The following is a 12,663-nucleotide window of genomic DNA, read 5'->3' as shown; positions in this document are numbered from 1 at the left end:
GAGCATGGTACTTTAGTGCAGTCAGGGTATCGCTTCATTAGTTTCAGAAAAGTCTCATCTCTAAACTGGATCTCAACGCCCTGCATCAAGCAATTTCACAGGGGCTTGAGGCAATTCGCTCCACTCTATCCAAAGACATGCAACTGTTGTCCTGGAAGAGTTTCTCATGTATGAGATGTCCAGTGTCCCATAGAAGCAGAGAAGAAAAATGCCCATCAATCTATTTGTTTCTCTGAAGAAACTGCTCCAAGTAATGTTCACTAGACCGCTAGCACAGTCATATTAACCAACAGTGTGGTAATACTCATGCTGGCTCGGTTCCACAGATCCACAGCAAAAAAGAGGGACACAAACACCCAAGCAGTGCCCCCCAAAATTTATAGTACTGTACAGATTGAAAAGATCTTACTAACACCAACACAGAAACAACAACATTTCTAGGGACAGATCAACCAGAGATTGGAGGGAGAATCTCAAAGTTCAAACGTACTGCATTTTAACAGGTGCAGAGAGCTTTTATTGCAAGGAAGAGGTGTCATTACTGTTCTCTCAGATAAAGGGGCATGGACACCCACACTACGCCGAATAGATCCATTAGTGGTGCAAGGCTGTCTCAACAAAGGGCAGTGGGCATTTATCCCCATTATGCATTTCGCCACAGGCCAAGAGCCATTAGAGGCTAGTTTTGAAGGTCGATGGACATGAACTCTGTCTGCAGCTCCCCAGGAAATGAAAAGAGAATAGAAGTGGGGCTGGTTTTAACATTCTTGTTTTGCTTCCCACTCTGGTCATGGCCAATACCTCTTTTTGACTAAAGCAACAGGTTACCACAAATCAAAAGCCAAGTACTAATATTTCCACTTTGCAAATTAAGCCACCATCCATTATCAAATCAAGCAAAGACTACATACAGAAACTACATACAGAAAAAGGATACAGGTCTCGATGTTCGCTCCAACTATGTAGCCGTTCACATCAAAGTTGATGCGGATGAATTTTCCCTGTGGAGGGAAAAAAAAGTGCTGTTAAGATGGCTTACGACATAAGACTTAATTTCTGGTGGAGGACAGACTCCCAAATGCATCAGAGGCGCAAATCCGCACAGGGATGTTGCAGATCACGATGAGCAGCCTACAAAGAAGCATTCACTGTATGGATGCCCTTCAGGGGCACATCGTTAGGGCAATGGTAACCCCACTAAGTAGTACACTGTTAATTACTCAAGATGGTGCCTGGTACCAGGACAAAGTTGAGCACAAATGGATAGCTGAACACTCACAAATCGGGAGGAGTTGTCATTCTTTACTGTCTTGGCATTTCCAAAAGCCTCAAGGATGGGGTTGGCCTGCAACAGTTGCCGTTCCAGCTCTCCCTGCAGAAGAAAAAAATTAAAATTGGAATTCAGACTGTCAATGGGAGAAGAAAACGGGCTACAAAAAGAAAGCAAGAGATAAACATTACTCATGGATCACCATGTGGGCCTGCTTTCCAGTCAAACTGCGATGCTGCCATTCCTACATCTACCTCTGCTTAAACACCTCACTTCCGCTCTCTAATTGTCGCATGTTACACATCAAACACAGCAAGTTCTACGTGTTAGGACCTGGCTAGTGCCACACTTGGTGCATGCAGGGAATTAGGCCACCCCAGATAAAGCTAAAGTTGCTCAAAGCAGCGGGAGATGGCATGGAGGGGTTGACATTCTTGACTGCGGAGGACAACGACAGGAAAGACTATTGACCAGGCTACAGCAAACCTAAGGAAAACTAGCTGGTACGGGGAAACCGCAGAAGCGTCTGCAGTCAGACTTACAGGGCCATGATGGAAAACAAGTAGCATAAGACAAGACTTCAAAACTCCGCCATCTAAAAATACTGGAAAAGTGGCATATGTCTATAGCATCCAACAACAAGCTGAGCAGCGGGCTTCTCTGTGGCACTTAATTTGTGCTGATTTAACCAACTAGAGGACCAAAGGGTACCCCAAAAGCGACCAGACCTCAAATCCTATGGTTGAACTAGAAACTATCTGCTGGATCGTACAGCACTTCGGCATGGCTCGAGACGGATGGAGAAAGGCTACAGTACTAGAGGAAAAGTTGCATTAGCACAGCTGAAACATCACAGTGCCATCAAGCTGCAAAGCCTGTACCTCGATCAAAAATGTAAAGTTGGCAGGAGGTGGTCTAAATCAAGAGCGCTGTAGTGCATGCATGCCCAGGAGGCTTAAACCCAATTACTGCAACTCACAGCTGAAGGCCTAAACCAGTGTACAGCAACAGAAACCAAGAAGCAGCCCATATACAGCACCTGACTCCCAGGTGGAGAGAGACCAAATGTACAGTTGCTAGCACCGGAATTACCATTCAACACAACCTAATGTGCCCATCACCCAAATGATGACTAAACCAACACTCAATCGCAAAGAAAGGGACAGCACTTCACCCCAGAGGGTTAGCCAAACCAACATAAAGTACCCAGTGGCAAGTGATAACACATTGTACAACACCTCACATCAGACCAATCAAAGCATTCAGCACCTCACACCGGGTTGTTAATTTGCCCTCTACTCACACAGATTAAAACATTTGGGCCTCTAAGCTTACCTCCTGCAAGGCTACACTGCAATAGCCAGTTTAAATGTTTTAACCAAAGCTGCCAACAAGTCAGTCGTGAGAACACAAGCTTTCTCACCACCCTGTCCAACCTCAAGTCACAAAGGGAGATGCAGAAAGCGGACATGAATTGCTGCAGACTGAAATAGGACAAGGCCACGTGTCTATTAAGTACTAGAGCAACAATCCAGTATACAATAAACAGTCCGTAGCTGCGCCCCCTTCCGTCATGTACAAAGTGTTAAACACGCTGGTTCCTAGCGATGAGAAAGAAAACCCTCAAGGGGCTGTCCACCCACGCACTCATCACATCTGCTTTCAATCCTAAATCCAGGAGTGGGAACAGAACATGAAGGTCAGGCAGTCCCCGCTTCTCCCTGAATGGAAGAGTGGACAGGAAAATGTTCAAAGTACCAGACTTCAAACCTACTGAGCAGCAGGCGTGCAATTGGACATCTGTGTGGGTAACAAGCTTACATAAACTGCAGCAAGCTCAAACTCAATAGGTTATGAAGGGATAAAAGGCGATGTAATCTAGGTATGGATTCCCTCTATGTCTCCCTGTTGGACAGGCCACATGAAGGGCTCGCTCCCTCCCCGCATGACAGGGCCCGGACACCGGCCCTCCAGGTGTTTCCCACAGAAGCAACCCGCACCCAGTCCCCTACGGGACTCCTGCCCCCGGACATCTCTGTATCATTGGGCCGGACCACTGTCGGTTCCATTGCCCGGCCCGGCCGCCATCTTGGACACTGCACCACGAGGCCGCGTGGCCTCAGCTCGACCCCAACCCTGGGCCTGGCCAGGCCCCGACATCCCGGCACCACCATCCACCCAGGAGGTGAACGGACCACTTGGCAGGTCAATGGGAGAAAGAAGTGTCGATGGCTCTCCCCCGCCAGGTGCCGATCGCCCCCAGCCTCCCCGGGCGCTGGCTCCACCCCCCTGCTGGGTGTCTGGACTCCCTCATCCCGGACCTCCCAACCTCCAAGTGAGAGGGTCCGGACATCAAAGGGCGCCAGACCTATAACTGGGGCAGCTCCAGAGCAGGAAGGCAGTTGTATCCTGGAGTCGAGAGACACCGTGAAGAACTCATCCTTGACGGACTGCTAGCGCTGCCGCAGCCCTGCCTTGTGAACTATCGTCCTGCCTGCTGGCGCTGCCGCAACCTTCTGCATCCTTCCACCTCGTCGGGACCTGCTGGGGCTGCCGCAGACCGTTGTAACTACCACCTTCATCGGGACCTGCTGGCGCTGCCGCAGACCGTCGCTACCTACGATCATCTCGGGACCTGCTGCCGCGGCCCGTCCTCCTAGAACGCCGAGCTCGAGGATTGTGAGCTACCCATCTTATCATCGCATCTACCAGATTGGTAACAAGACTGTCCCGCTACCCCCTTTCCCATCCAAGAGACTAGAATCGAGGGGACCCCTGAGTGCGGACCTCCTTGTACCATTCTACCGTACTTAAAGATTGCTTATAAAGAACGTTAAACCTTATCTTTGTGTGGTGTACATCTGTGGGGGGGGAAGTTACTCGTCTGTACGATCGCTGGAGACGGCTCTCCCTGGAGACCTCTCCCCTTGTCCTCGGCCGACCCTCCAGGTCCCGTCTAACACTCCCCTACACCCACTACCTCCCAAAGAACAGTACTCCCTCCCTCACCCCAGTGGACAGAGTGCAGCTCCCACGGCCAGCATGAGCTGAAGGCAGTAGGCACCGGTTTCCATTCCATAATTCAAGAATCTAGGAGGTCAATTTGGAGTAATTGTTAGAAGACACATTGCTACAAATCCCATGATTACTAAGAGTAGCTGTAAAAGAGTACAACAAAAACTTGCCAGACCCTAAAAGAATCACAAACCGGGTAGTTCATGTACAGTAGCCCTCCAATGTCAAATAATTGTCATGATTGATCATTGGTTGGGCACAAGTACTTTAATTCAAGAGTGGCAGGATTATGGCACATTTTGCAGACCTCCGATGCACTGCAAACCTGCCACAGAATTATATACTGCCGTTTAAACAAACCCAAATATTCAGAGATCAGGTGCGACGCCAACAGAGCTGCTTCAAGAGAAATAAGTCTGAGGCTGCAGGGGAGACGGCCTTCATTTCTTAAGATGTGTCACAGCCTGTCCGGACTAGGAACAAGAGTCCACCTTCCTCTACAGTAGAACCCCTGCAGCCAGAGCCCGGTTTAAACTCACCTGGTCTTTCTTGCTCTTGTGCGAAGAGGCGACATAGGCGAGGTACTGGATCACCTTCTTGGTATTCTCTGTTTTACCTGCTCCAGATTCCCCGCTGTAAAGAAAAGCACGCTATTTCAGACAACGGTGCAGGCTACAAAAAGACATCGCCAACCCACAGACTGGACTTTAATCCATCCATGGAAGTAGCTGATTATTTTTTAGATTGTTCAACACTATGGCTGGTTGTTGCTGCACAACATGAGCCTAATAAAGCACAATATACGTCAAAGATCACGTACAAGAAATATCCCATCTGGACACAAAGTAATGTGCCTGTAAATCTGCTACATGGTGTGAAGTCTAAAAAACGCGAGGGAGCACTGCTTCCAGTAAAGTAAGCCATTTTAGGAGTATCCTTTAGTCATCAAGGGATCTATAAAAAGACCAGTTGACTAACTTGGCACTATAGGTTTCATACCCAACCAGAGTGCATAAGCCTCTATGTGCCCCCAACCCGCCCAAAAAGTTGTGGCCGTTTCAATTTCATAGATTATACTGCACAGCCATTGCTACAAGCAAGAAACCTTCTCCTCAAGGCTGGGTCTTTCACACACACGAACAAAGTTAGTTCTGGACATGGACACGGACCGATTTGTATGACACACATTGCTTTGTCAATGAAATAGTTCACTCTTGAATAGTTTGAAAATCAGACAAACAGGTCTTCAACAAATTCCCTGTTATAATGCTGCCTATGAGGCTCTTGAATGTACTCTAGTGCGTGCCTCCAAACAAACTAGGTCTGAAAGAATGAGCTAATTTCTTGTAACTTAGTCCTAATAGACTTACCTTCCAATTTTCCCAGCTCATTTGTTACCTTACCTACCTCAAACGAGACCGTAACTTGCCTCAGAGCACTGAAACCCACACTCCCTTCTGCAGGCACCTTTGGGTAGAATGCCTGCCTGTGACCCATGCAGAGTGATAGTTGGGAGGTTGATGGGAATAAGGGAAAGCATTGAGTCAGCGTAACAGTAGTGAAAAATAGTATATTCCTGTCCCGGCTTTAGCTCCCTAGCTGGTATCCCTAGCAGCAACAAGAAACAAAGAACGAAGTCAGCATTGTACAACTAAAAACCTAAGTTAAACCACTTAGCAAGAACTACTAGCAGAAATATACTACCTGGGAGCTCTCAAGAGCACAGTGCTAGCAGAATGCCCAGGGTGCTCCCACAGTGCTATCAGATGGGAATTGGTCAGCAAAATGCTATTGAAGCTGGCTCTAAAGTGGAGAATGGTGCACACAAGCACTAATCATTCCAGAAGAGTGTTGGTTCTATAAGGGATGCACTTATGGTGGAATTGAAGGCCCATCAGTTGTTTACTTTGGCACCGAGGTGCGTAAAGTAATTAAATTATCAAGACACCAGATGGTTATGCAGAACCTCCAGGGTTGAGGAGATGCAAGAGCATGCAAACATCGGGAAAATACTCAGGCAAAAGTAGTGTCCAGAGCACCACGCTGCCCCAATGAAAACGCCCCGTTACATTGTGGCGAGAATACAGGACCTTCAGCTCACATGTTTGGTGCAGAGGTAATGATCAGGAAAGCAGATTTAGATCACAAAGCTGCATACTAAACAGACTAGGATGCAAACAAGGGTCTTGCCAAAATCAGTCCGGCAATGTTGTTTTGGCATGCCTTTGCAACTGCAGAAATGCTTCCTCGAGGGCCAGCAGCTCGGTGAACACAAGTGGCAGCATTTTGTAACGAAAAAGTGGTTTACCCAAGGATAGGCTTCACATACTGCTGAAGCCAGACTAGACAATATCCTGTGTACACCTAGTTTTGGAAATAATCTCATCATTGATGAGATGATCAGACAGCCTGGTCATTTGAGACAGCACTTCACACAGTACCAACTTACCATCCTCTCTGCAAGGTCACATGATCTGGCTTAAATCTCAGGCAAGCCAAATAGGTGCTGTGTTCAAGGCAGAACAAAAATGTATCAATCCACAAGAATCAAATATGGATCAGATTCTTCAACAGAAAAGCCTTACAAGGTTTTTTTTAAAAAACCTGTTTACTTACGTTCCACTCTGCTCCCACTGCTTATGTGACAGTGGTTTTAATGCCAGACCTTCATATGGAAGGTTGCAGAGATAAAGGGTATTGTGGGTTTCTGACGTGCGTATGGAATAAGTGTGAGGTTTCTAGGCTTGATCATCTGCGCGATTAGGCTTTCCTAAGACTTCCCACAGGCCAAAGTGTCAGATCCTCAGAGTCCAAGAATCACTGAAACTTGTTAACATATGCAAGTGTGGAGGACCATAGGTTCATGGTGATCTAGCGTCAAATGACTTCAAGCCACTGCATGGGATCTATTGGTGATGTACAAGTCACTAATCAATGGCAGATATGATTCCTTGCTACAATCAGGTAAGGGGTACATTCAACATCAACCACATCAAAGTCAAGAGTAAATTTCACTGTACTCCAATTTCGGTCAAGTACTTACATTGGAACAGTCTTTAAGTGACTTTTTTTGTACTTTGGTCAGTATGCATTTGTGCAAAAACCTATACTTTTTGAAAAAGTACATTTCCATCGTCTTCTGCAATATACGAATTGGTCTTATCAGTCTGAAATATTTTGGAAATCGCTGGAAATCTACCCTACCTGAACTACTCACTAACCTTTGACCACATGTCTTAACTAAACTAACTTAAACATTGTCCTGGACTCTTTGCCTAACCTTGCCCGAAAGTCTAAACCTAAATCAGGCGCAACGTGGACTAATTAAAACACCATAACCCAGATCTTAACAGACTAGGTTGTTCCCAGACTAAATTACATTAATATAGATAAGGCCACTAGTCTGTTTCCATATGCTCTACGAGAAGCATTTGAATTGCTAATTAAGTCAACTTACTAAATACATTTTACTCAAACTGACCAATTCCGTTACTTTCACATAAAAAGTTCAGAATGGAGAGAAGCGGACTGGCTGACCTATCCCAGACCTAGTGTTCGAATAGACACGTGGGTCGTTATGGTGTATGCCCTGGAAATTTAGGATTGGAGGCTCACTGATGACCACATCAGAACCCGGTAACCAATAGCAAGAGCTAGGAAAGTTAGCTTCAGGAGGAAAGGTCTTCTGGGCACAGGTTTTTAAAGTAAAAGATACCACGTTCTTCAAATACACCTCATATAATGCCCAATTACAGCTTGAATTAAAGGCAGGTTCTGTTGGCTGAGGACTCTTCCAAGGGGAAGGAGTATTGCTGTCCTGTATGGATCGAGAAGGGTGCACTTGGAAATGGGAGGTCAGTCTGAACCCTAGCCACCCACAAAATCGATCATTTGTGACAGTGCACTAAATCCAAAGGCATTTTCATTCATAGCGAGACCCTACTACACGGACGTGTGCAATCCCAAAGAGGGGTAGATGATCCGGTCTAATCTGCTCTCCTCTGGAAGGACCAAACAGTTGCAATCATTTTAGATGTCGCAGTGGTACATCTCTGCAAGAGATCTAATCTGCTCTCCTCTGGAAGGACCAAACAGTTGCAATCATTTTAGATGTCGCAGTGGTACATCTCTGCAAGAGAACTACCCCTAAAATAATGTCCTACACGTCTGTTTTTGAGCTGAAAGAACGATGTTCAGTCATCCTCCTGTTGGTCTACAAAACATGCAATGGAATTGACCAATGCAAATATCTGAGGAGAGGCAGTAGCACAGTGCTGCCTCAAAGATTAAAATTATTTTTTTTAAACCTCATTAGCAGTACACAAAAGGAGTAAGAAACCGGGAGAAGCAGAGTAGTAAGGGGATACGGTCAGGCAGAGGTGAAAAGCAGGGTCTAAGACGAGGTAGAGAAACCATCAGTAACACAGGATATCTGGGGTGGCAGAGAAAGAATGCATTTTGATGCGGTGCTTTGGGAAGGAAGAAGCAAAGAGTAGTGGGTGTGCTCAGGCATGGCAGAGGAAGAACACAAACTGGAACCGAGCACAAAGAAGGAGAGAATATTAGCGAAGAGGAGAAGCTTGACAAAAAAAAAACGACGACATGGCAGCTGCTGTAGCTGACTGGGCCTACCACTGGAATATCTCAACACAGCAGCATAATAAAACGTGCCACAGCTATGACTGCTCATTACTAGGATTACAAATGAAAAGGAGTGTTACTCACGTGCAGAGGATGGACTGGTCTTCACGGTCTGAAAGAGAAGAGAAAGTGGTGAAGCAGAGAGAACCAGCAGTTTCCAAAGTCACTCCTCAATTGCATATTTTCCCTCCCCGATAGGCAGTGCAGATACCACAAGGAGCCATGATACAGAAGCAGTTCAGACGAGCAACTTCACATGAAGGCACTGAAAGTTCTGCCCTTATCCGGCACCAATATTCAACATGCTTTGAACACAAAACATCCTTTCAACATTTGTCATAGGCATTAGGGTGACCATCTTCTATTCTAGGACATTCATATGTCAATATTCATTGTTTTGAACAGCATTAGTCAGACACTTCACAGCACTAAGTTAGTGTTGACTCTTTGGAATACTGCAGGAGAAGGAATTATTAAAGCGGGTGTGGGATACAGCAGGAAGCTTTGGACAAAACTCTAAAATTGACCGAGGAGATAACTTCAGCAGCTATTTTAGATTACTGAAGTTTGATATTTACAGCTGCAATACATCAACAGATTGAGTGGTTCAGGGCTACATTCGAACAGGAAGTTTGGAAGACAAGTTAGTCTAATCATTCACCGCACTCCTGCACCTTTGTAACCCTTACCAATCTAGAGGTAAGGGCAATTAAAGGGTCTTGGTTGAATCTAAACCAAAAAATTGAAGTCCAAAATCCATATGGGTTGAGACGGTTGGTCCAGAACATGCCCATCGTACAACCCCCAAAATTAACATTTTGTAGCAACTAGCAAGTACAATAGAACCTGGCCACTGATTAATCTTGCTTCCAAAAAAACACTTTAGCCACTAGAGACATGCTGGGCCAGCCGTTAAATGAACCAGAACACTACCCCCAACCACTGAATGCTCAATAGGGCAATTTCGATGGGACCACTTTTCGCATTCATTTTTTGTTCTGATTTTTTTACAAATGTTTTGCTGAGAGGTCAGTTGTAGAGCAACCAATCCACTGAGTTACCCAGTTTTACATATGAACGAGACGATCTTTCACCAACACTGCCATTCAACTACGGTTTGTACGGTTTTCTGTACTTTTAAGATGATATCAATGAATATGTATACTCCATGCGCAAATAAAGGATAGTTATCTATTAACCAGCTGTTCTTTGACAGGATTTCGTTCTAGACCATCTCATTACAATAGCCTAGGAAGCATAGGCTATTAGCTTCCCCGAGAGAGTTTAGTACATTTTTACCCAGGTCCTTAGGGACATCGCTTTGCCCCATAGACGGTCTACAGTTTTGCAAATAAAGCAGCTGAACCTTAAAAGGAACATAAACCGATCACTTCTGATAAATTGTATTCCAAGTCCAGCCCCTCCAAAGTGGTCACAAGATCAAACGAGCCTTGACAGTGTTCCTGGCAGCATATACCTCATTACAAGACAGCAAGGCTTTCAATACCATACAAAATTTAGCCTGTAGATATATGCGTTTGGGATTGTATCTTAGGCCCAGAAGATTCTAGTACCTTAACGTGCTAAACGTTAAATCGAAAAACAGTGAAGTCAATTTACCTAGAAGGTACTGCACCCGTTAAGATTTAAATTCTACATCCAAAAGTTTGACAACCCCCGCCGCCCCCCCTGCGCACAACAACCTGCAGCAAGGCTAGGCTGTTGGACTTCACTACCCTGTCAAAGTGCCCACAAAAGAGAATAACTTGCTCTACACTTGCTGCCATTTTAAACATATCAGAATTGAGGGCTCTCTGGCCCGAGTCGTTAATAGAACCCACTAAAGACACTACCCAGTAACAAGCAATAGCCCCAGAACAGGCCTTGTATGTAGTGGTATGGAAAGACGGACTGTGCCCAAGCTTCAACACAAAGTCTTGCATTAAACCTTAACTGAGGCCATTTTGACCAAGACGTTTGCCATAACTGGCCAGCATGACAGTCTGGTTTCAAAGAGGAGAAATGAGTCATGGCCTGCTAGATACCTCGTTTTAAATAGGATAAAAGCGATTTTATATGGCAGAGGCCTGGGCTGGACTTAATTTGGAGGTGAAATAACTACAATTGGATGAGGAAATTCATATGTAACCCATCCTTTAACGTAAACTATCCACCTCACTAAAGAACGGAAATCTGTCATCAAGATCATCCTTAGAAATGGTCGAAAGGTCTCTAGATTTATTACGCAACATTAAATTACACACCTGGAAGTTGTTAACTCTGACCGCACACTAAACGGCCTCGATAAGTTGAACATTCTAGACCAAGGACGTGTATATATTGCTGCCTAGAACCCGGTGTTTGAGAGGACCAATACTTGAATTTCCTAACCCATTGTAGGACTCGATGTGGGTTTCACCTTTCCCAGTTCTCTTCCTCCATAGCTCTGAAGAACTATTCAAGATATCAGCAGAACTCAAACTTGGTGGGTTCTTTGGGACACTAGACCTCATAGCTATGAGAGCAAACCCATGCAGTCACCAGGGACAAATGCTCTAGTTACGTTGCAGCAGGTACAAGCAGGCGGTCAGATACCTCACGACAATCATGAAATAGGTTCATATATTTAACTTGAAGTAAGTTTCCAATGAAGCGTCACAATGATGCAGTATATAATGGCAGTTCAAGAAAAAACACTCTGACTCTCCGTTAAAGTGTGGGCTTATTTCCTTCATGCAATATTACACCTCTAGACTATCCACTGTTATAAGCTGTACCCTTCTTCCTCTCAGTACTGCACCGACTGCTACCTCATACTTTTATTACTAGTACTATGCTACCTCATACCTGTATTATTACTATTAGTATTTTTATGCTTATTCTACGTCGATCTCCCCTCACATATTTCTGTCTCCATCCCCTGCGGTAAGGTGAACCCATTCCACTCCTCTCCCTGGACTGCACCAATTACCACTTCCTACATCCCGTTTTCGTTGTATTTCGAGTCTGATTATTGTATTTAGATTTTGATTCTGACCATGTTTACAACGACTGCTGAGTCCGATTGTGATTATTGTATTTAGATTTTGATTCTGACCATGTTTACAACGACTGCTGAGTCTGATTGTGATTTTTGTATTTAGATAGTGATTTAGATTTAGATACATACTACCTCATATCTCTTTTGGACGCTACCTCATATCTCTTTTGGATGATCACTAGTGTCACCTATGACGCCCTAGCTCCTTCACCCAACATTACATTCTCTAAAATGGAGCGCAACGGCAAGCACACTTTTAGAATTAACTACCCTTCCACCCTCACCAAAAAAGCCTCTAAACGGTTTAAACATAACTTCATGAGGTAGCACCCTGAAACACCCTTTGCCGACACCTACTTCTCACCGGGCAATGGAGCCCTGAATACCGATATCATCTTCCACACCTCACGGAGCCCAATGGAAAAAAACGTTCCTAACCCTACTCACCGTCTCCTCCACCAGGAAATCAACTCATGGCCTAACTCTCTCTATCACACCCTCCCACCTCTTCCCTGGCAGGACTACCATTACTATCTATAACAACGGGATTGTCCTAATTCAATCCACGGACAAGAATCTGGAACTACTAGACAACCTGTTCCCCAAGTTCAAAGAGCACCTCTCCAATCTGCGGACCCCCACCCAGATCTCCACCAGCACTAACACCCCTGACGTTGCAGCCCCCACCTACAACACC

General features: G+C 45.3%; 1 protein-coding gene across 2 annotated transcripts in view; it reads right to left on the bottom strand.

Annotated features, from left to right (window-relative positions):
• Positions 1-12,663, bottom strand: part of MYH9 (myosin heavy chain 9) — a 250,168-nt gene that overhangs the window by 135,138 nt on the left and 102,367 nt on the right. For both annotated transcript variants that reach the window (XM_086958556.1, XM_086958561.1), the window contains exons 4-7: positions 9,011-9,038; positions 4,825-4,918; positions 1,280-1,372; positions 938-1,001 (exon numbers count right to left, since the gene is read on the bottom strand). In XM_086958556.1, the coding sequence (XP_086814682.1) occupies positions 938-1,001; positions 1,280-1,372; positions 4,825-4,918; positions 9,011-9,038 (279 nt within the window). The remainder of the gene's footprint in view (positions 1-937; positions 1,002-1,279; positions 1,373-4,824; positions 4,919-9,010; positions 9,039-12,663) is intronic.

This window comes from Lissotriton vulgaris, chromosome 1_1, assembly GCF_964263255.1.
Source record: "Lissotriton vulgaris chromosome 1_1, aLisVul1.2, whole genome shotgun sequence".
Taxonomy (NCBI): domain Eukaryota; kingdom Metazoa; phylum Chordata; class Amphibia; order Caudata; family Salamandridae; genus Lissotriton; species Lissotriton vulgaris.
The sequence above is the reverse complement of the archived record's forward strand: the minus strand, read 5'-3'. Positions and strand labels throughout refer to the sequence as shown.